Source organism: Polypterus senegalus, chromosome 3 (assembly GCF_016835505.1).
Source record: "Polypterus senegalus isolate Bchr_013 chromosome 3, ASM1683550v1, whole genome shotgun sequence".
Lineage (NCBI taxonomy): Eukaryota > Metazoa > Chordata > Cladistia > Polypteriformes > Polypteridae > Polypterus > Polypterus senegalus.
Window position 1 is genome coordinate 18,561,875 of NC_053156.1, and position 23,129 is coordinate 18,585,003.

Genomic DNA, 23,129 nt, shown 5'->3' on the forward strand with positions numbered 1-23,129 from the left:
TTACTGCCACTCACCCTATCAGTCCTGCAGCACAAAATCACTTTTCTCAGCAGAAACTGAGGCCTGCTTTTTTCGACCACTTTGCTTCAAGCTGTTGTGCTGTGAGTTGCATATCATGCAAGCTGGTGACCCTCAGAAACGTGTGTCTTTGGATCTGCCAGATATCTTCCTATCAGAGTTTCTTCCAGTTTCCAATTGCCTTTGCATTGTGCAGTCTCATTTTTTGTTAATTGCCGTTTCCTTGCCATTATCACTGGCATTTACAACGTTCTACAGAGTAATAATGTCCATGTAGTGCTTCAGAGGGTGTAGTAGTGCAGTCTGTTCCAACATTGCTTTAAGGCAGATTGAGGGATTTAAGTAATCAACAGAAGTTGGGACACCTCTGCAAATTGCTTCAACTTGAAAGGCTTATTTAACTTTAATTGCTTTACATCCTCTGTAGGTTGTAGGCCCATTTGTAATATTCTGAAATTTCCTTTTTCAAGTTTTTGCTCACATAAACTTTAAATTTAAACCTCTGGCAGTTTACTGCTTACCTTTTCACCATTTTAGGTTATTCATTGCATTTAAACTCCTTAAATTTGGAAAAAAACTGGAAGAACTGGGGTGTTCTAAAACTTTTGACCATAAGTGTCAGGGCAATAAAGAACCTAAACATACCTTCTTAACCTGTGTGAAGCCAGATGTGTATAATTACTGAAAGCGAATGTAAAAAAGACTTACGGAGTCCCAGTATCTCTATTATTTATTAATTACTATAATCTATACTTGTATTTTTGCCTAGGAATTTGTTTACAGCACTCTGCACTGATTGAAGAGCACTATACAAAAATAAGTTATTTTATATTTGTGCCAACCTGCCAACTTAATTCTCACATGTAATTAAATAAAAAGGGAAGAAAAAATGTACAGTGGGAATAGAAAAGATTCACTCCTTCGAAATATAATAAAGTGAAAACACACAAATCAATTTTTTTTCCTCATTACTTACTCAATGCAATCAATAAGATCCAAGTGAAAGATATCACAGCTACAGTTCAGAAGAATTTGAAAAAATCAAAACAACTGAGAATAATAAAGGATCCCCCCTCCTAAACTGAATCAGGTGTCAGTGCCCAACATTTCCATTGCAGACGCTGGTTACTGGCTTCCTTCCACCTGTGATCAATTGTAATGAGCGTGATTAGTGAAGCTGTTCCTGGAGCCTTCATTCCCTTGCTTGGTAGTGCAACTGACAGTACACAACTGACTATGGGTGGCAGCCTACTTTCAAAAAATCTCAGGGATAGAGTTGTGGACAGACATAAGGCAGGAGATGGAGACAAACAAATCTCAAAGGCTTTATCAGTCCCAAGGAGCCCAGTAAAGTCCATAAGAAAGTTGTGGCTGGTGTTTGGCACTACTAGGACCCTCCCTCTATCCAAACTGGATGGAAGAGCAAAGAGGAAACTGGTAAGACAGGCTACCGAGAGGCCAATGGCCACTTTGAAGGAGTTACAGGATTTGATAGAAAAGAGTGGTCATTGTGTGCATGTGACAACAATTTCACAAGCGCTCCACTATGGTGGCTTGTTCGGGAGGGTTGCAAGAAAGGCCACATTAAGGCTTGTTTAAGCTTTGCCAGAATGCACATTGAAGATTCTGATGCCAAGTGGAAAAAGGTCTTATGGTCAGATGAGACCAAAATCAAATGGTACACCTGGTGGAAATCCAATGCAGCTGATCATCCACAACACACCATACCTGCAGTAAAGCATGGAGGTGGCAGCATCCTGTTGTGGGGGTGTTTCTCTGCTACAGGGCCTGGGGCTCTTGTTAGGGTAGAAGGAAAAATGGATAAGGCAAAATACCACCAAATTCTTGAGGGAAAACCTGCTAGCCTCTGGCAGAAAGTTGAAGATGGGCAGAATATTCACCTTTCAACGTGACGACGACAGAAGCACACAGCAAACTTGACCACACTGTGGCTGAAAGAGAAAAAAGTGAATGTCCTGGTATGACCAGTTAGAGCTCAGACCTAAATCCCATTGAAAATCTGTGGAAAGATTTGAAGATAGCAGACCACCAACGCTTACCGTTCAATTGGACCGAACTTGAACAGTTAAACTGTAAATAAGAGTGGGGGGCAAATATTGAGTGGGCTCAATCTAGGCGTGCAAAGCTGATAGAGAAGAATCCCAACAGACTCAAGGCTGTCATTAAAGCAAAAGGTGATGCAACAAAATATTGACGGGGATGGGGGTGATCCTTTTATTAATCTCAGTATGTCTTACAACTGTAGCTGTGATGTCTTTCCCTTGGATGTTATAGATTGCATTGAGTAAATAAAGCTGGAAAAAATATTGGTTTGTGTGTTTTCATTTAAGGCTGTAAAGCAAAACAAATTGGGAATATTTCGAAGGGGGGATTCTTTTCTGTACCCACTGTATATTAACATATGAAGGCTTAAGGTTTCAAACACTAACAAACTTGACTGTTTTCTGACAGTTTGCTCATTGATCCAAGGAGTTGAACACCATCTCGAAGTACTTTACAAGTAAAATAGCCATAGTTCAATTGTTCTCTTTTTTTATTTGTTTAGACCCTCAAGTACCTTGAAGACTTAAGAGTTGTACAGAAATCTTGTAGCAGAGCTCAAACCTTCTACCTTTTGGACATGGGTGTTGTGCATTAGGTGCTGGGTGCCTGTACCTTTGTGAGTCTGAGTAACAACATGAATTCACATGAGTAAAATCTCAGAATTTCTATTTCTATCGAACGCTAAAGGTTGGCAAATCAGTTTTAAGCTTCTGTGCATGTGAAAGCTTTTCTTTGTGTGGTTTGTATTGTATCGACTAGCAAAAACAGAAATGTGTTTATACATTATAACCGTGTCCATCCATTATCCAACCCGCTATATCCTTAACTACAGAGTCACGGGAGTCTGTTGGAGCCAATCCCAGCCAACACAGGGCGCAAGGCCACAAACAAACCCCAGGCAGGGCGCCAGCCCACCGCAGTATAACCGTATCTGTATTGTTAATTGAATGCTGAGAGCTTTTCCTACGCACCAGGATGCACAAATTCTTTCTCTTTCTTTCCTTTGCACCATCCACTGTAACTATTTTATTATTTCTGATTTGCAGGAGATGGAGGAGGATGTACGGAAAGCACTTAGGGGCGATAATCCCGATGAGATCCTGAGTGAAGGTTTCCGTTTAACAATAACCCGCAAGGATATCCAGACTCTGAGTCACCTGAACTGGCTTAATGATGAGGTAAGGGCTTTGCTACTGGCCTAGCTGACACAAAACAAGTCAAATAAAGTAATGCTGCTTGTTTAATGCAGAGAGAGAGAATAGTATTCAGTTCTTAACATTCCTGGAAGCCATGAAACCCTTTCTTCTTTTGTAAACCAAATAAAAGTCCATCTCCTTTTTTTTAATGCAGGTTATAAACTTCTACATGAACATGCTAGTGGAGAGGAGCAAACAGACTGGCTTCCCCAAGGTTCACGCCTTCAATACCTTCTTTTTTCCCAAAGTTAAAAGTGCCGGCTTCTCGGCCGTCCGTCGGTGGACCAAGAAAGTCGACATTTTTGCAATGGACATCCTCCTCATTCCAGTGCACCTTGGTGTTCATTGGTGTCTTGCTGTAAGTAGATTACAAAGTTAAATGCCAAAAGAAAGACTTTGTTTGGTTTCCTCTGTGTCAGTGAGGACATGCATGTATGATAGTGATGATGGTGTTTGTTAGTGAAAAGTCTTTGCCAAGTCCGGCCACAAAATTCCAAATGTTGGATTGTGATCCGGAGTCCGACTCGACCACTCCAGAACATTCATCTTGTTGTTCTGAAACAATTCCTTTGTAGCGTTTGGCTTTATGCCTATGGTAGTTCTCTTGCAGGTTCTCTCCCAAGTATGCCTATGGTAGTTCTTGCAGTTTTCCTAGAGGATTGTACCATCTTTTGCTGCTTTTGTTTTACCCTCACAAGCTTTCCACGGCCTCCTGCAGGGAAGCTTCATGACTACCTGATCCTGCCATCATCACCACCGTGCTGCATGGTGGGAATAGTGTGGTTTTTAAAATATGCAGTTGTACCATGGCATTTATTCTGATGGCAAAAGAACTTAAGTTTGGTCTCATCCAGCCATTGAACTTTCTTCTAGCAGACTTCCTTCTGACAAACTCTAGCCAGGATTCTGTGTGTGTGTTCTTTTTTTTTTTTTTTTCTTTTTTAAATAGTAGCTTTCACTATGCCACTCTTCTATTAAGCTGTGACTGGTGAAGCACCTGCTTGCTGTCTGCTCAGTCTCTCCAATCTCCGCCATTTTAGCCTGTAACTCCTTCAGAGTTATCATAGGTCTTTACTTGGCCTCCGTCACTACTCTTCTTTGTGCACAATTTTTCACTTTTTGTGCACGGCCCAATCTAGTTAGATTTACAGCTGTGTATTACTCTTCTTTGGTTGATTTAACTGGACGGCAAGGGATATTCAGGGACTTGGATATTTTCTTGTCTCTGTCCTATGACTTGAGCTTTCCAATTGCCTTTTTGCTGAGTTGCTAGGAGTGTTCCATAGGTTAGGCCGTGACAGTGACTCCCCACAGGTTGGACCTTCCAGATGCAGGTGTATTTATAAATCACTCCGCTGAAACCTCAGACAGGCCTCCGTTGAACTTATTCTGTGACTTCTAAAACCAGTTGGCTAAACCATTTAGGTATGCAATCAGTTATCTTGTGTAATTAACTTGGATCTTTTTGCATTGATCTGTTTTCTTTTTGACATTAAGGAGTCCTTTTCTGTTGATCAGTAACAAAAATGCTAAATGAAATCCCTGGTGATTCAATGCTGCATAAAAAATATATGTGAAACCTTCCAAGGAAATGAGTATTTTTTATTGACACTGTATTTCAACATTCGACTTTAGGCAGATATGTTCATTCTGAGTATCCTGGAACATAATTTGACAACTTTTAGCACAATGTTGGTCCGTGTGCTGTGTCTGTGACACACACCTCTCTATTATTAAAAAAAGAAAAATCTTGGGACGAGATGAGACTTTTTTTCCTGTGATGAGACATGATCTTTTGAAGAGAGACACTTTCATGTCCCGCGAGACGGTCAAGTCACGTCATACATACAACCTTTGGAAGCAAGTGACTTTTGCATGTCACGCCCTACTTACAACCATTTTCAAACAAGACTACGGTCATCTAACCTCTCAGTTGTTGGAATGGTTTTGGCAGACACAGTTCCTGTGCTCTCTGCCCTTAATTGAGACTAGACTTTGTGGCAGACTTTGGCGAGAAGAGAGGGCAGCGTGTCTTAAAGAGACCCAAAAGCGTTGGAGAGAAAAGAATGCAAAAAAGAACAAAAATAACTTATGTGCAAATTCTAAAAATAAGGAAAATAATAATCTGCCCGTTCCGCAAGACCAGACTTTGCGCCAAGAGATTTAACCACGCCTGGGGCCGGCAAAAGACATAGTAGAACATCGTAAAGAAACGTTGGCGCGGTACACATGCAGAGTAGGTTAGAGATAATGGAAGTAGGAAAATTAGAAAGTTTTTCAATAACAATTATGGGAAAGATCGCATTAGCGCAAACGGAAATTATTACTTGGTGAAATAACGGAACAGCTAAAAGAGATCGAATAGTGTTTGAGGATGTCTGGGGGAGAAGAGAGACAAGGCAGTGAGACAAAAGGACAGCTGCTGTACAGGCTTTTAAACACTCAAAGTGCCGCACGAGATGCAAATCACGCAGCAGTGAGTCAGCAGCTAATGAAGCAAAGTTTGTTTCCCATTGTATCAACGTTTAAGAGGTGTTTCGGAGGAGCGACCGCGTCTCCTTGGGGTGCGTTCAGCCCTCCTCTTCACAACAGTGCGAGGGTGAACTCCCTAGTTTACTAAAAAAAAAAAAAGATGGTGGTTATTGGAAAAAAGATTAATAATAACATTGACACACTTGTTTTTTCTATGATTATTTTATAAGTGTAGCCATCATCTTGGTAGTTGTAGTGTTTCCCCTTGTGCTTCTGTTGCATCTTGAAATGCAATTAATTATTTTGTATATTAAGTTGGATTTTTTTTTATGTTTTAGGTGGTAGACTTCAGAAAAAAGAATATCTCCTATTTTGACTCCATGGGTGGGAGCGACAATGAGGCTTGCAAGACAATACAGTAAGTATGCTGCTTCTAATTTGTTTTCAGGGGTGTCCCATTCCACTCCATTCTTGTGCTGAAGAGAGTTTTACAATAGTGGAGGCAAAAAATACACTTGTGAGACATGCCTTGCGCCTATCAAAGTCTTAAGCTGATGTCACATTACACAAGGTTTTGACGGTGGCTATGTCAGATTTGCCGATTACAGTCTCTGATCTTGTCGTTGCACCACGTCAAATTACTTGTTGTCTTGAGAGGCCAGACTTGATTCTCAAAGTATAGAATACATGTCTGGGGACAACCTGTTAAAATGTGTGTAATGACTTGTGGCAAAATCTTGCACTAATAAAGGCTACACAGCCCCAGGGCTTCTTCCTAAAATTCCCACCCCCTAATTCCCTCCAGTCTGTGCATTTTAAGCCGTTGCCTGAGAGATCTAAATATACTGGACAAATGACTTGATGCTGAGAGAAAATTAAAAAGCAAAAATTTCTGTTATCCATTCAGAAGCTCAGTAGCACAAGGTCACTGATACATTAATAATTAATTTGCACGTTGTAATGAGTGCTGTGACAGTGCAGTCGGACAGAGACTCACTCATACACATGCACAAAGTTGAACACTGCAGCTACTGGGCTCCACACAGTTGAGGAGTGCTTCTGTCTGCTACAATGTCCTTCTGTCATTTTAACTATTGCATCAGTATGTGACATAACAGCAAAAAGAGTTTAGATAAGCATTATGGTCTGCGGCTGTACTATGTGTTAAAATGCTGTGGCTATTTCTTCATGTTTGTGTTTCCAGTTAGACATTAATGTTAGGTTTCTTTCATTTTCATTTAGACATGCAGCCTCATCTGATGGTGTTGGGCAGATTTGTTGATTTGGATATTTTTGGCACTGAAATCTAAATTTCCTGTGGTTTTTCATTTTCCTCTCTCTTAGTGCCAGCCCTTTTGATATAATGTGACATATCATTCACTTCAAATGTGTATTTTTCATTTTTTCATGCTTACATCGACTCCTACACTATTGTCGTAACCCTGAACAACAGAAAGCACACATAGCACCTACAACAATACATCATTCACATTTACCATTTGTCCGTTGATGCTGTTGAATCCCAATGTCTAATTTGAAGTTACAGAATGCTTTTTTCCTTGTATCAGGTTATGTTTTTTAACGTGTTCTCATCTGCACATGTGACACACATTTATACGTCTAATAGAAGACTTTATGACTGCAATCACTGTATCATAAATCAAAGCTTGCTCTGTGAGGCCAGGTTAATGAGAGCACCTTTGATCTTTGGAGTTCAAAGTCATCGCCCCTTCTTGAGGCGTTGAATCGTTTTAGGAATGTGACACTCAGTGACCCGTCTTATTGTTCATTCCCAGTTTTAAGCAAAATTCACTCATTCTTGTCTCCAGACATTTATATTATACATCTGGATTCAGTAAGACTAAATTACTCAACTGAAAACACTGCACAACAAAGTTTTTGCTTTTTGAACACTGGGGTGTTTCTTCACATCACATCAAAATTTACTCATCACGTACCGTTTCAGAGTTTTGTCTTGATTTTTTATTTTTGTATCCAAACATTTTCACTCCCGTAAGTGACTTATCAACAACGGTGTGAATGAGCTTGACGCTGCCTCATCCTGCTATAAAGGTGGTTTGCATGCACTGATCCTGCTCACTTGGTTAATATAGATGGTCCTTGTGTGTATGTATAGTAGTAATATAACAGTAAGTAAGCTTGATGCTATAGACGTTTTGGTGTCAGGCGATATGTCTCGTCAATGTCGTAGCAGCCGCAATACATTCTGCTATATCTGTGGGGAATATACACTTGCTCCTCAGAGACGTTGGATGAGTGCTCTTGTGAAGAAAGCTTATCTGTATTTCGGCTCTTGATCAAGACAAGGAATGGGTGCCTGACATTTGCTGTGCGACATGTGCTGTCAGTCTGAGAGCCTGGCTTAGAGGCACTCGAAAGACGATGCCGTTTGCTGTTCCGATGATATGGCGAGAACAGAAAGACCATGTGACGGACTGTTACTTCTGTTTGACTAATGTGTCTGGCTTCTCTGCCTTAAACAAGATGTCAATTGAATATCCTAATCTGCCTTCAGCAATGAGACCCGTGCCACATGATGACAGTCTTCCAATTCCGAAACCACCAGGGGATTGGACCTTAGACGAACCAGATGAAGAAACTTCAATGCAGGGTACTGACAGTGACATTGACCCAGATTTTGAACCAATCTCATCAGGTGATCCACATCTGATAACACAGTCCAAATTGAACGATTTGGTCAGAGATTTGGGTCTGTCAAAAGCTGAGCTGCTGGGTTCGAGACTGCAGGAATGGTGTTTGCTGTCCCCGGGTACGAAAATTTCTGTGTTTCGAGGCCAGCATCATGATATAACCAAACTTTTTGCAGAAGTCGACAGTCTCTGTTTCTGTTGTGACATTGAAGGATTGTTCTCGGCCTTGGGTTGTGATCACAATCCGGAAGAGTGGCGTCTCTTCATTGATTCATCAATGTTAAGCCTGAAAGCTGTTCTGCTGCACAATGGCAACGTTTATCCTTCAGTGGCTATGCAGCTCACATGAAAGAAACGTATGACAATATGGAAATGTTGCTGAAGCATGTGCAGTATAGCAGGTACAACTGGAATATCTGTGTAGATCTAAGAGTCCATTGCTCTGTTACTAGGACTGTAGCTCGGCTATAGAAAGTACTATTGTCCCATCTGTGAATGGGACAGCCGTGTCAAAGAGTCGCACTATTCTGGACAGAACTGGCCACTATGTAAAAAGTTAGTTCCAGGAAAAATGTGACACATGAATCGCTTGTCGACCTGGCAAAGATATTTTTGCATCCTCTTCACATAAAACTGGGACTCATGAAGAAATTCGTGAAAGCACCGAACAAGGAAGGCAAAGGTTTTTGTTGTTTAAGACAGATGTTCCCAAGAATAACTGATGCCAAGATCAAAGAGGGCATTTTTGTTGGCCCTCAGATCAGATTTGTTATGAGTGACAAGTGGTTTGAAGATCTGTTAGTTGGGCTGGAAAAAATTGCCTGGAAAGTCTTCGAAGGTGTTGACAATTTTCTGGGCAATTACAAAGCCTCAAACTACATTCAGCTGGTAGACAAACTTCTCAAAGCATACAAGACAATGAAGTGCAACATGTCACTCAAGATTAATTTCCTCCAATCACAATTGGGCTTCTTCCCCGCAAATCTCAGTGCTGTCAGTGACAAACACGGTGAAAGATTTCACCAGGACATTGCTACGATGGAGAAACGATACCAGGGCAACCATAATCCGTCAATGCTTGCTGATTACTGTTGGACACTGCAACATGATGCACCACACAAAATACAAAAGAAAATTGGGAGCAAAATACTTTTATTTCTGTTAAAATGAATAGCTTATGCAAAACATAAACGTGACTAAAAACATTATTGTCCATTCCTACGTGATGCAGTAAAACCAAAACTATATTTGTGCATACCCAGTAGGCCTGTCACTATCAACAAAAACTTTTCAGGAAGCAAGACTTTTCAAAAAAAAAAAAAAAAATTGTTGTACAGTGAAATCGTAGCCATTGACACATTTACAAGCAGAGCACTGGTCTTCTAGCACATGTGTGCTCACCCATTTTTCTGGCAGCCAAAAGCCTGTTGCCTGATGGAGCAACACTTTACAAAGATTTAACAGCTGTAGTGAGTTCAACAGCACTCTCTGTGATTTTAATTCTTCTTTCCATTCTGTTGTGGCGTGTAAAATATGAGACATCAGACAGAAGAGCTTCTCTTCTATTTGTGAGAGTAACATTTGGCATTTGGGAAGTTAAATCAGATGATCGATCGGCTTCACAGCCGCTGAATGCCTCTTGACTGGCTGTGATTATGTAAATGAAGGCTATGACTGAAAATTGGTGGAAAAGTCATCTAATGGTATATAGCCTTTACCAGCATTTTTGTCTTTGAAGCTTTTGCAAGAATAATGGAAAGATTTTTAGTGATAAAAGGAGGGAAATGCTCTCTTCTTCTGTCTAATATTTACCTTTGAAATAATTAATGAATGTTTGGTTATATCTAATAGAAAATACCTGGAACAAGAGAGTCTGGATAAAAAAGTCACCAAGTTAGACACGACTGGTTGGGTCCTACACTGCAAGAAACGAAACGTAAGTGAACCACAGTTTCACAATATTCTGCAAACAAGGAGAAATGGGGTTAACCTATTGAAGTTGAAGCAGCACTCCTCGGGGTTTTCATGAAAAGGTGCATTTGAGTATAGATGATGGTGTGATATACTGTACTATTTGAAATTGGAAAAAATCAAATATTCAGTTAGAGGATCTGTACAGATTTATTTCAAAATATGGCAGGATCTAATCAATAATATTTTAGAATAAGCTCTTAAAGCACAAAGGAAGCAATTATTTCCGCATTTCTTTTTCTTCATTCACCTCTATTGACCTGTCAAACTCCTCAATTTAGGTATGCTTACAAGCCTTAAGTTTTACTCTGTTGGCCATGCGCTCTGTCTCAGGGATGGGGGTCGACCTGTTCTCAATCCTATTTTTTGTAAAAATTGATCGATTTGTATGGAATGATTACAATAAAATTAATAAAAAAAAAAAACACATCCTGATGCAGTTTGTCATAGGCTTGCTAACAAGCTTATAGGTGGATCTTGTATGCTAGAACAAAGAGAGAGACTACAACATACAGTGCTATGAGTTCCAGTTAGGAAGACTGAGAGAAGCTGACTGTTCAATAAGAAAATAACATAGTCTGTTTTTTGTCTGGAATTGTTCTGCTGGACACTTCTTCAGGCCAACTATAACTATTCAGAAATTTACAAAACTGTAAAGGCAGAGAAAGTCCCTATTTTTCCATGAGCTATTAAGAGAATAGATAAAATTTTGAAACCGGTGATGATGTAAAAAACATAAGGTGTTGAAGGTTTAACACTTGAATTACCAAAGCTTACGAAAAAACTCATAAATCCTTCCCATCTTAAATCGACTCGCACCACTCCGTCGGCGTGTTTTGACTTGTAAATGTGTCGATAATCCTTTTGTGAAAGTGCTTATTTGATATTTGGACTTCAGTCTTCACACATTATACACTTCATGTTAAAATTACTAAAACAGAAAAAAAGTTTCTCTCTTAGGCATATGTTCAACATTTCTTGCATTTCCTGTCATTCTGCACTTGGATCTTTGTAGACACGGAATACACGTGAAATGCATGTGTTCCAAATAACAACACATTTTTTTAGTATGTACAGCTCTAGGTACCTGACTCCTTGATAAACAAGGCTTGAGCTGTGACTTGTACTCCACACATTAAGACGCTATATAATGTAACATTCTTTTAGTCTGATTATTGGCTTCTGAACACTGCCTGGCCGTTGATTGTGACAAGTCCACTGACTCCTAAATCTTTCTCACGAGGAGTACTTTCGATTTTCTGACCTCCCATTGTGTGTTCAGTCCTAACCTTTTTATTTCTTACAGGGACTACTTTACATTTGCTTTCATTCAATTATCTGCCAATCCACTTATCTGTAAACTTAACCATTTTATTACTTATATTCCTAATCAAATAATTTATTTATGTTAAAAATCCATCCGTTATCCAATCTGCTATATCCCATCTACAGGGTCATGGGGGGTCTGCTGGAGCCAATCCCAACTAACACAGGGCGCAAGGCAGGAAATAAACCCCGGGCAGGGCGCCAGCCCACCGCAGTGTTAAAAATCCTCTTTATTAAAAATATGATCCTAAATGAGCTCAATGGAAATATTTATCCATGTTCCACTATTGAGCTACTCTGAGTTTGATTGATTGGTTTGATTGGTATAGCCTCTTACTTGTCACCTTTTCTGGGGCAATAAACAAGAAGGGTTTGTGTGTATGAAGGCTTCATTCATGGGATGTTATGCATGCGAATAGATATGCACTAAATCTTACATGGCACTGCTCCATCAATATAAATTGACACCATGAATGCAGTTGCCAAAGAGTGATTGGAGGATTAGCATAATAATAAATAATGGAGATTGATAAGCATTATCCAATGTGAAATTTGGGCTAGACTCTAAATGATTGGACAAAGGTTGCAAAATGCCATTAGGTGTTGTCTATTAGCATAAGCAAGAGTGTCAAAGTGTCTTACCTATGTTAAGCTGTGTATAAAAATGTCTTTGAGTCTAGAAAGAGCAGCTTTCTCCTCGGACAGAGCACAGACCAAAGTCACTTAAACCAACTGCTTTTAACTCTGCGTGATTTCCTAGCTTTGAATGTTACTGGTTTGGGATTTTATTCTGTGACAACTTCCAAAATCTTAAACTGATTTTGTGCTCTTTTGAAATATCTGAAAATGGTTTAAAAGTGACCCCTGTTGAATCCAGTTGCTTTCTTGCAAGCCACTCCACTTGTGGCATGCAGTTGCCACTAACTTAAGAAAACATGTGCATTTTAGGTCAGCTTGTTATCATGTTGTTGCTGTCAGTCTATAAGCCCTCCATACTGTGTAAATTGTTAGAGTATGTTCACTAAGCTATGGCACTGAAAATGTAGACCGCAGAAGCAGAATGGCATTTTTGGCCAGAAAAATCAAATATGACGGTGCTGTAGGCATTGATTATAGCCATGCTGCTAATTCAGGACCCGCTTTGTTGAAAATCCTGATACAAGATATAAAGATACATACATATACATATACATATATACATATAAGCTACCTCATTCAGTCATTTTAGAAGTGTGGCTACTGATTCTTAGAGCCACTGTTATTTTCATCAAATTATCCGTGCTAACTTTATAATGACACCTCAGAAGGAATTTGCCATTTTCAGTCACCAATTTAAGCATTTGGCTTTTAGTTTTGATTAGAATCGCTGACATTAAAATGTCTTTGTAACATCTGCCTGGTCAAAGAGCAGATACATTTTGACCTGCCTTTATCCTTCATTGGCTACAATGGTGCAGCATCCACCACCACTGTGATTTTTTGTTTATTGCTTACTTTTATGCTTCATTTTAACTGTACAGTATTTAGAAATGTGTGCAGTTAAAGACAAAATTAACAGACTGTCCAATGTTAGCAACATTCAAGAGTAAAAATTCATCAGCGTAAAAGGTCCCATTGTGTACATTTTAAACTTTGTAAAAATCTCCAAGGTTACTGTGTAACATGTTTTGAAATTTTGGCCAGTCCAAATTATTATTCCCTAATTGAATTCCTCAGGAGAAAATCTAGCAAGTTCAAGTTTCAAACCCTACCTGAACCCCATATGACTTGAATGCCTCAATCAATCTGGACTAAATGGCCTCAGATAAGCAGGGTCAGTGGCACTTGAAGGCTAGATTGAGACACACCATTCTTGCATTCTTTGTAACAAGTCATGTCATCAGGCCAAAACCCCAAGAAACAAGTCTGGGCCTCAGAAAGAAGGTAGTGGATGTCCATCTGAAGGAGGAAGGCTGTACCGCCATTTCCAGGTGTTTCACAGTTTTTAGAAGAGCTGGATGTTGCATCATGGCAACGTACATGGCTTTAGGTCATTGTTGGGTCTTCCAGCAAGCTAATGACCCAAAGCATACATTGAAGTTCACCAACAACTTGTTAAAAGACAATATCAAGGTCTTGGAGTGACCTTCTCAAAGCACAGATCTCAATCCTGTTGAGAGTCTTTGATGGGAATGGTTGATGTGAGTTGTCAGTCAGAAATGTACACTATTGTTGATTGATTGACAGGTTGCTAATAATTCTGACATTGCCATTTGCTTTTTTTTGTTTATTGCGTCAGTAAAATATTTGATTTTGCCTTTATTCTTTTTTGTTAATTGCACTTTTGCTACTAATCAAAGGCTCTGTTTTTTTTTTTTTTTTCCTCATTTCTTTTTGGGAGCTGTTAATTCTACCCTTAACTGTATAAAATGTGTGTGCTATTAAATGCATATGTGGTACCTATATGATAGAAGCCAATATCTGTCATTCTGTCAGTAACAATCTGCTGGGTGCATTCAGCATTAACGTTTGCAGTATACCTTTGTAATTGATATAGTAATAAAATTGTGTTTTCCATTCCAACAGATGGTGCATCACAAATGTTATCCCTGCTTTTGTGATTCCAATAGAAAATGCTGTTTACCTGAAGCAATAGACAAACTGATACATATCTTAAAAAAAATGAATATTTGCATATACATAATGAGATAATTACTGCCAAGGTGTTATTGCACCTTTCGTCCTTTGGCATTGCAACTGCAGCTCCTGAAACGCCAGCTGGAACTCCGCCCAACCTCACACACAAACGTCACCTATGTGTTTGTGCTACACAAACCTTAATACTTCACAGTTGACCCTGACCTGTAACCCCAGTGTGTGCAGTGATGCTTTACACAGCTTAAAAATCAAAGGGGGAATCGATGGAATTAGTCATAAAATAGTAAGTACCAGCTCAGGTTTTATTCACATCAGTAAAATTAATTAGAGAGAACATTGTTCAGAACCCCACATGGACATGTGAGGTCAGATGCGGAAATTTTGCACTTTGTCATGCTGATGCTCATAAAGTTTCTGATTTTGGAGATTCGGATTAGAGATACTCAACCTGTATTAGCTATAGAAGAGATCTACTCCCATTAATGAATTAAGGAAAATGAGAGCAGGAGTAAATAAATAAACATTCTGGTAACAGTTATCAAGGGAGCATGGTATCTTCCCAGGATCTAAGCTTAAAATCCCACTGATCTTTATATCAGCCACTTTCCTCTGTGTGACAGTCACTGGGCTTCAGTAAGATTAAGACTTCCTTCAGTGAGCCTTTTTTCCTATCTTTTTTTTTTTTATTATTTAAAATTTCCTTTATAACATTATAGTATCAGTTATATGTGCCATCTGCTGGAAGGAAAAATATGATGCATTTTAGTAGGACATGTGACAAGCACATTGGACTGGGAAACTTGAGAATGATTTCTTTGAGTGCCATTCAATGAGTTTTGTGAAGGTATTGTACACTACAGTCAAACTCTGTTGAATTCATTTCAACTATCTGACACTTATGCGTATAGATTTCAGAATTAGACCAATAGTCCACTACTAGGCCAGCTAGTCAAACATTGGTTCTTGAACTAAGCAAGTTTTAAAATAGATGCATTTGTGACTTAATCAAATGTGACTTAATTGAATGTGCAGCATAGGTGGAGGACATGTAGAAAGTGGATTTTTCATGTGACTTTTTAAATTCTGTTTATTTAATACAGGAGATCCCTCAACAGATGAATGGAAGTGACTGTGGCATGTTTACCTGTAAATATGCTGACTACATCACCAAAGACAAACCTATTACATTTACACAGGTGAGAAGTTAAATACATAAATGCTTTCTAAGCATATTGCTAATAAACTGAAAACTACTGATTTGTTAGGAATGTTGACATGGATGACCTGCTGCTGGATGATCAATTAGGTTGCTACTGGGGCTCCACAGCTGCATGTTGATGAACAACTGTTAACAAAATAGTTGCATACAATAAGTAAATATTGTGTGATGATTGTCTCATTTCCGTTTTAATTTGCCATATTAGGAAGTGTACGCACACACACACACACACACACACCCCTCTCCCAATTCCAACATACAGCTAAAATGTCATTATTAATCCTGGTAAGTACATAATATCCTTAATATACTTTTTATTCAAATTGCAAAGTGCCTTTCATTAACGTGATCCATTCATGATATTAAAGTACCCTTTGTAGCTTCTCTTTGAGCACACCACAACAACAACATTTATTTATATAGCACATTTTCATACAAATAATGTAGCTCAAAGTGCTTTACATGATGAAGAAAAGAGAAATAAAAGACAAAGTAAGAATTAGAATAAGACAACATTAATTAACGTAGGATAAGAGTAAGGTCCGATGGCCAGGGAGGACAGAAGAAGAAGAAAAAAAAAAAAACTCCAGACGGCTGGAGAGAAAAATAAAATCTGCCCTCTGGGCATTCTACCTAACATAAATGATCAGTCCTCTTTGTATTTAGGGTTCTCATGGAAGGACTTGATGATGATGGTCACGTAGACTTCTGGCTTTTAATCCATCAATGTAGGAACATCACGGTGCTTTGGTTAGGTGGTGGTGGTGCAGATCGCCACCACAGAAAACCGGGAAAAGAAACAGAAGAGAGAGTAGGGGTTAGTACGGATTTTAGAGCCACCATTGAATAGTTATTATAATGAATTGAATATACAGAGTATCAGGATTAAATGAAGGTGAAGTTATCAGAATGCCATGTTAAACTGCCAAATGATTTAAATATAACTGCACATTTTCACGTTTTTGATTATTAACATTTTTTTTAAATGTTTTTTATTAACATTTTCTTCTTTTTTTATGCTTTGAAATGCTTTTGACTTAAAATTGGTGAAGGAGGCGTTTGCAAGCGGGAGTAGGTCATTTTATGCATCAAGCTAGCATAGTCAATAATTTGTGAATTTGGTTCATTTGCTTTTTAACAGCTGTTGGCTTTGCTTTAACTGCAACACTCTGTACATTGGCTCGGAATCTATTGACACTTTTACATGTTAAAGTGCCTCCTCATGTTGGTCTAGAGTGCACTTCCCTTAATTTACACTAGCTTGTCCTTCAGTGTGTTTTTCTGCATAGCTAGAAGAACTCCACAGGACTCATTTAATTGGTGCCTTCTGAAGACCTGAATGGGAGGGGCTGAGTCCCCTGTGTTCTCTTTACACTGCCAGAGGTACACCCATGAATTAAAGAGTACAGTATGTATATCTTATACCTTTCACATTCAGTCTTACTAGCATGTTAAGTGAATTAGCTGACGTAGTATAACCATGTATAAAGCAAGTATCTTCCTCTTTATCAAAACTCTTTGGATTCAGTAAGACTCTCTTTGGTCAACATGTTTATACCCAAGACACAAATCCATTTATTTGAAACATAGTTGTGTGGTGCTTGCTGCTCAGAATCCACTATATATATATATATATATATATATATATATATATATATACACATACACATACATGCAGTGAACCCTCGTTTATCACGGTTAATCCGTTCCAGACTCTACCATGATAAATGAATTTTCGCGAAATAGGATTCTTTATTTATAATTCGAATATTTTGACAGAGTATAGAAAACCTGTTTACGACCTTCTAAATACGTTTTTTAACATTATTAGAGCCATCTAGACATGAAACAACACCCTTTAGTCACCATTACACTCGTATTACTCAATATATTAGACAAAATAAGACATATTAGACGTTACAAATATCATATTACTAGGCGCACTCGCCTTTTAAGGTGACCGACTTTTATCTTCAATTTTTGTGCGCTCCATGTGTACATCAGGCATGTAAGTGTAGGGAATGAGAACATCCAAGTGCCCATTCATAACATTTTTTTTTTATCCCCTCAAGTGCCTGTCCAAAGTCGTACAATGTCAGTTCGAATCTGTACCGCTAAAGACAGAGTTTCATGCACTAAATAAGCTATAGATGAGAATAAGCAAGCACCATCTCCCCTGATGTTTACTACGCGGTGAGGCATTTGTACTCCATCAACATTAATTATTTCCAGAGACATAATTTTGTCTATTTTTCCAGCTTGCACAAAAGCAAGAGAACAATGAGAGCACCAGAACACTGCTCACATCGCGTTGCTTCGTACCTCAAGCCGCAAGTAGTAAGTCTGTGATAAGCGGAATACCACTACGCTTTGCACTCTTGGGACGGAAGGACAATCCCGAATGCTTTTATATAGTAGATTATTGTACTGTACATTTAATTGCACACAACCACTAACCTATGAAGGCACGACCTCAGTAGGAGAGTCTTCAGAGGTGGTGCAGTATCTTCAGCAGGTGCGTTGTTGTCTTCAGTGAAGAAGTACTAGGAGTAGGCAGTGGGTGTCTGGGTGCGCGGCTGAAGAACATCTTGATAGGCAGTTGCTGGCTGTCTTTTCATATGCGTGAGGAGGCTTTTGTAGGGTATTGCCATCTTTAATCATATCCAAGAGTTTCACCTTCTCCTGGATAGTAAGCATCTTTCTCCAGCGCTTAGTTTTATTGTCAGAAGGCTTAGAAAAAGCAGCACGTTTAGGAGCCATCGTAGGGCTTAGATAAAAGTTCTCAAAAAGCGCATGCGTAGTGACGTAAGCATGTATGAGAAAAAAATCGCGATAGAGTGAAGCTGCGAAAGTTGAAGCGTGATATAGCGAGGAATCACTGTATATTTTATTTTTGAAAAAATATCACAGGGTGCAAGGTCTTTTTGGACGAGAAACTGTTGTCATCCTGTTTTTAGTGAGAAAATGCCACACGCTTAATGCTGTGTCGGTGGGAGTGTTGTCATGATGCAGAAGCCGCTCGCCTGATCTCCACAATTCGGGTCGTTTTCTCCACATTACATCACGCAATCGCTTGAGCACCTTAATGTAAAAACCCTTGCCTGGCTCAAAGCTGCTGCTTTAAAGTCTCTTGAAGCATTGTGACAGCTTCTGCTGCTGTTTTCCCCAAAAGGAAACAGAGTTTGATGCAAACATTTTATTCTTTCCAAGTCTTCCATCACAAAATCAACGAAGATGGTAACAGAGGCTCAAGAAAAAAAATAATGACACTGACCTTACAGACCTTTCCCAGAGGAACGCCACTTGGCCAAATGATGCAGGGGGCAGTCTAGTACACGCACCTAGCCAGCAAATGCTGGAACTAACGCCCCTCTTGCATCCAGAAAAAAATTCTCATTATTTTTGGGTCTCCCCTCGTATATGTGAATTGTTTTTGATACTGTGATAAGGTGGGTGAAGTATTTTAAAGACATTTGCACTGACATCCAAGATAAGCTTCATAGCAGCTGCCGTTGAACAGTCTGTATTGAACACAACAAGTTTTTTTTTAAAGTTTTGATCTGGCACCCTCCATTTACCAGCTTTCTGGATTCATACAGGATCAGGTGCAGGTCTGACACTATGAGAGCAGGAAGGCAATCTTCCATAAGGGAATATTCGAACTACCAGAATGATGGGGGAAAAAGTGTCCAAAGAATTGGAAATTTTGTAAAAAAAAAATAATAATAATAATAAATGTATACAACCTGATTTATTTAAGATGTCACTCTTGTTCTTTCAAACATCAAAACTCCCATAAAAAAAAAGGAAATTACTCCTTAATTTCAGTATGAACCTCGCAGTTTGGATTCATTTTTCACACTTGACATCAAAGCCTGATTTGTATCTGCAGTGTTAAAATTCTAATCTGTCAAGAATGGCACCGTTTCTTTCCAAAATATTCCACTTATATTTCAAAAAGAGAGTGAATTTTTCTTCTTTAAATCTAATCATGTTTATTACTTATCCATCCATATATAGAATGCACTTAATCCAGTTTTAGAGTTGCGGTGTATTGAAGTCTGTCCTGGAATTCTTTGGTCAAAGACAGACGCTAACTCTGGGGGCAGCTGGGCAATTTGTCAATTTTGGCCTATCACATGCTGCATTCACACGCACACACATAGACCCATCTACCCATCAGACAATCGGAATTTAGACTTGCATACTAATGTAGCATCTGTGTTTTGAGGAATGGGGGTAATTATATTTTATCTTGATTATCTCTGTACTGCTTTTGAATCCCAGTAAATTAGGGATTGTTCTTTAAAGGAAGAGATTAAAGACACCCTCTTGGACCAAGATTTATAGCACAATCTTTTAGTGCGTAGTCCAGCCAAACTCAAATTTGTTTTCCAAAACAGTTTTTATAATATGGAATGGGACTCTCTGAATAAACAAGACATATCCTAAAAGACGGTTTTCTTACTTCAAAAGGTTAAATTATATTGGTGGATGCTCCTATGGCTTTACTAGTTGTCTACTAGACTCTTCACAGGTTCTTCAAAGAAAATGTCATGTCATTTTCTAACCTGCTTAATCTAGACCACCAGGGTAGTTGTGTTTGGCTGAAGCCTGTCCTAGCTAGCAGAGCGTGTGAGAAAGAAACAAACTCTGGACAGGGCACCAGTCCATCACAGGGTGAACACACAAACACACGGGCCAATTTAGCATCACCAGTTCAGAGAACGAGAGGGAGAAGAGGTTGGATGATGTGGAGATAGTAAATCAGGAAGTGTAATGGATTAGCAAGGAGGAAGTAAGGACAGCGATGAAGAGGATAAAGAATGAAAAGGCGTTGGTCCAGATGACATACCTGTGGAAGCATGGAGGTGTTTAGGAGAGATGGCAGTGGAGTTTTTAACCAGATTGTTTAATGGAATCTTTGAAAGTGATTGGATGCCTGAGGAGTGGAGAAGTGTACTGGTGGGCCGGTATTTAAGAATAAGAGGGATGTGCAGAACTGCAGTAACTACAGGGGGATAAAATTAATGAGCCACAGCATGAAGTTATGGGAAAGAGTAGTGGAAGCTCAGTTAAGAAGTTAGGTAATGATTAGTGAGCAGCAGGATGGTTTTGTGCCAAGAAAGAGCACCACAGATGTGATGTTTGCTCTGAAGATGTTGATGGAGAAGTAGAGAGAAGAACAGTAGGAGTTGCATTGCGTCTTTGTTGACCTGGAAAAAGCCTATGACAGGGTACCTCGAGAGGAGCTGTGGTATTGTATGAAGTCGGGAGTGGCAGAGAAGTACGTAAGAGTTCAGGATATGTACGAGGGAAGTGTAACAGTGGTGAGGTCTGTGGTAGGAGTAATGGAGGTGGGATTACATCAGAGATCGGCTCTGAGCCCTTTATTTGCAATGATGATGGACAGGTTGACAGAGGAGATTAGACAGGAGTCCTTGTGGACTGTGATGTTTGCTGATGACATTGTGATCTGTAGAGAGAGTAGGGAGCAGGTTGAGGAGACCCTGGAGAGGTGGAGATCTGCTCTAGAAAGGTGAAGAATGAAGGTCAGTAGGACCACCAAGACAGAATACATGTGTGTGAATGAGAGGGAGGTCAGTGGAATGGTGAGGATGAGGGAGTAGAGTTGATGATGGTGGATGAGTTTAAATACTTGGGATCAACAGTACAGAGTAATGGGGATTGTGGAAGAGAAGTGAAGAAGAGAGTGCAGGCAAGATGGAGTGAGTGGAGAAGAGTGTCAGGAGTGATTTGTGACAGACGGGTATCAGCAAGAGTGAAAGGGAAGGTCTACAGGACGCCAGTGAGACCAGCTGTGTTATATGGGCTGGAGACGGTGGCACTGACCAGAAAGCAGGAGACAGAGTTAAAAAAGTTAAGATTTGCATTGGGTGTAACAAGGATGGACAGGATTAGAAATGAGGACATTAGAGGGTCAGCTCAGGTGGAACGGTTGTGTGACAAAGTCAGAGAGACGAGATTGTGTTGGTTTAGACATGTGCAGAGGAGAGATGCTGGATTTAGTGGGAGAAGGATGTTAAGGATAGAGCTGCCAGGCAAGAGAAAAAGAGGAAGACCTAAGAGAAGGTTTATGGATGTGGTGAGTGTAACAGAACAAGATGCAGAGGACAGAATGATATGGAAGATGATGATCCACTGTGGCAACCCCTAATTTTTAAATCAGAGAGAGAAATTAGATTGTTTGCTTGCTTTGTCCATACTGAACTTAAAGTCCATGATGCTCAATACCATACATACAGTGTACGTTGTTAAAAAAATAATTCATGACCTGTTGTGACACCTGTAAACACATACAATTTTTTTGTATATAATTTTTTTTTTTTTTTTTTTGCCTTTTCTCAGAAACACATGCCATACTTTCGAAGAAGAATGGTCTGGGAGATTCTGAACAAGAAACTGTTGTAACGACTGAGATGGTTTTCCCTGCCTTGTTGTGTGAAATCGCAGCATTGAATTCTTGCCATTTAGGACAACCTCTCTGAATGCGGCGCCTTGAGGAGATGTCTGACTGGTCAGATCTGCGCTTACATGGACAACATAAAATTGCTGCTTCATTCTTGGTAACCAAGATGACAGCTTGCCCTGTTTGGGCACAATCCTGCAGCTAAAAAAAAAAAAAAACATTTAAATAATCATGATGGACACATACTTAAAGCTGAAGCGGTTTGGTGGCAGCGGGCTGGCCTCGCGGTACCAAGCATTTCTAGTGAATTAAGGAGGTGAGACCTCCAAATCTGCACCATGTGCCTGTCTGCAAAAGATTATTTGAGAAATGATTTGTAAATGGAGGGAGGAGGGTGGGAAGCAACCAGACAAATATTTTTCAGAACAGCCTGGCTGTCCTGCACAGAGTTCTATTTTCTTATTTATTTTGTTACAACGAAGTGTGTTCCACTATCTCCCTTAGGCTCCACCAAGGGATGTGGGTATGCTGGACAGGGACACATTTTGGCCTTACTGATACTGTGCTTATATCTGCCAGCAAAACAGAGACAAGAACGGGTTTTCACATTCACTTAGGTGAGAGAGACAATAGAAAACAACTTTGTTTAGAAAAATGATCTTTTATAATATATATATATATATCTAATGTAAATACAGTCTTTTCTTGTGGTGTTCTGTATTTCATAAAAATTTTGTACTTTTTAATTATCAATTTTGTATTTTGTAAAGACCAGGTTGACTTTCTTTGTAGTAATTAAAACCTGGAAGGTGTTTCTGCCGACACCACAATTCTGAGTTTTGTTTTTTTAGAATCATGGAGGCGTTCTCCTGCGAGAGTCTGAGCTGCAGCACGGCTTGAAGGAAGATCCCTAAGACGACTTTGATGTTTTTTTTTTCCCCCAAAGGTCAAAACTCGAATAAGAGCCAAAAGGTCAGACACCAATTCTAGCTGTGCTTATTTGTTAAGAGTTCAGGACTCACAGGTGATATATGTGATGTACGCAGTGATTTCTTGCAGTTAGCATAACATTTAGCAAAATTGAATAACCTTTTCACTACCTAAAGAAATTGTGAGTTGAAAGC

At 39.4% G+C, this 23,129-nt stretch overlaps 1 protein-coding gene across 1 annotated transcript in view; it reads left to right on the forward strand.

The window, feature by feature from the left end:
* The window catches only part of si:dkey-21c19.3 (sentrin-specific protease 1), an 82,206-nt gene extending 59,377 nt beyond the window's left edge, over positions 1–22,829 (forward strand). Inside the window, exons 13-18 of the mRNA XM_039746723.1 lie at positions 3,129–3,260; positions 3,433–3,636; positions 6,089–6,168; positions 10,274–10,358; positions 15,457–15,552; positions 21,945–22,829. Coding sequence (XP_039602657.1) covers positions 3,129–3,260; positions 3,433–3,636; positions 6,089–6,168; positions 10,274–10,358; positions 15,457–15,552; positions 21,945–22,007 — 660 coding nt within the window. The 3' untranslated portion in view covers positions 22,008–22,829. The remainder of the gene's footprint in view (positions 1–3,128; positions 3,261–3,432; positions 3,637–6,088; positions 6,169–10,273; positions 10,359–15,456; positions 15,553–21,944) is intronic.
* The last annotated feature ends 300 nt before the right edge of the window (positions 22,830–23,129 follow it).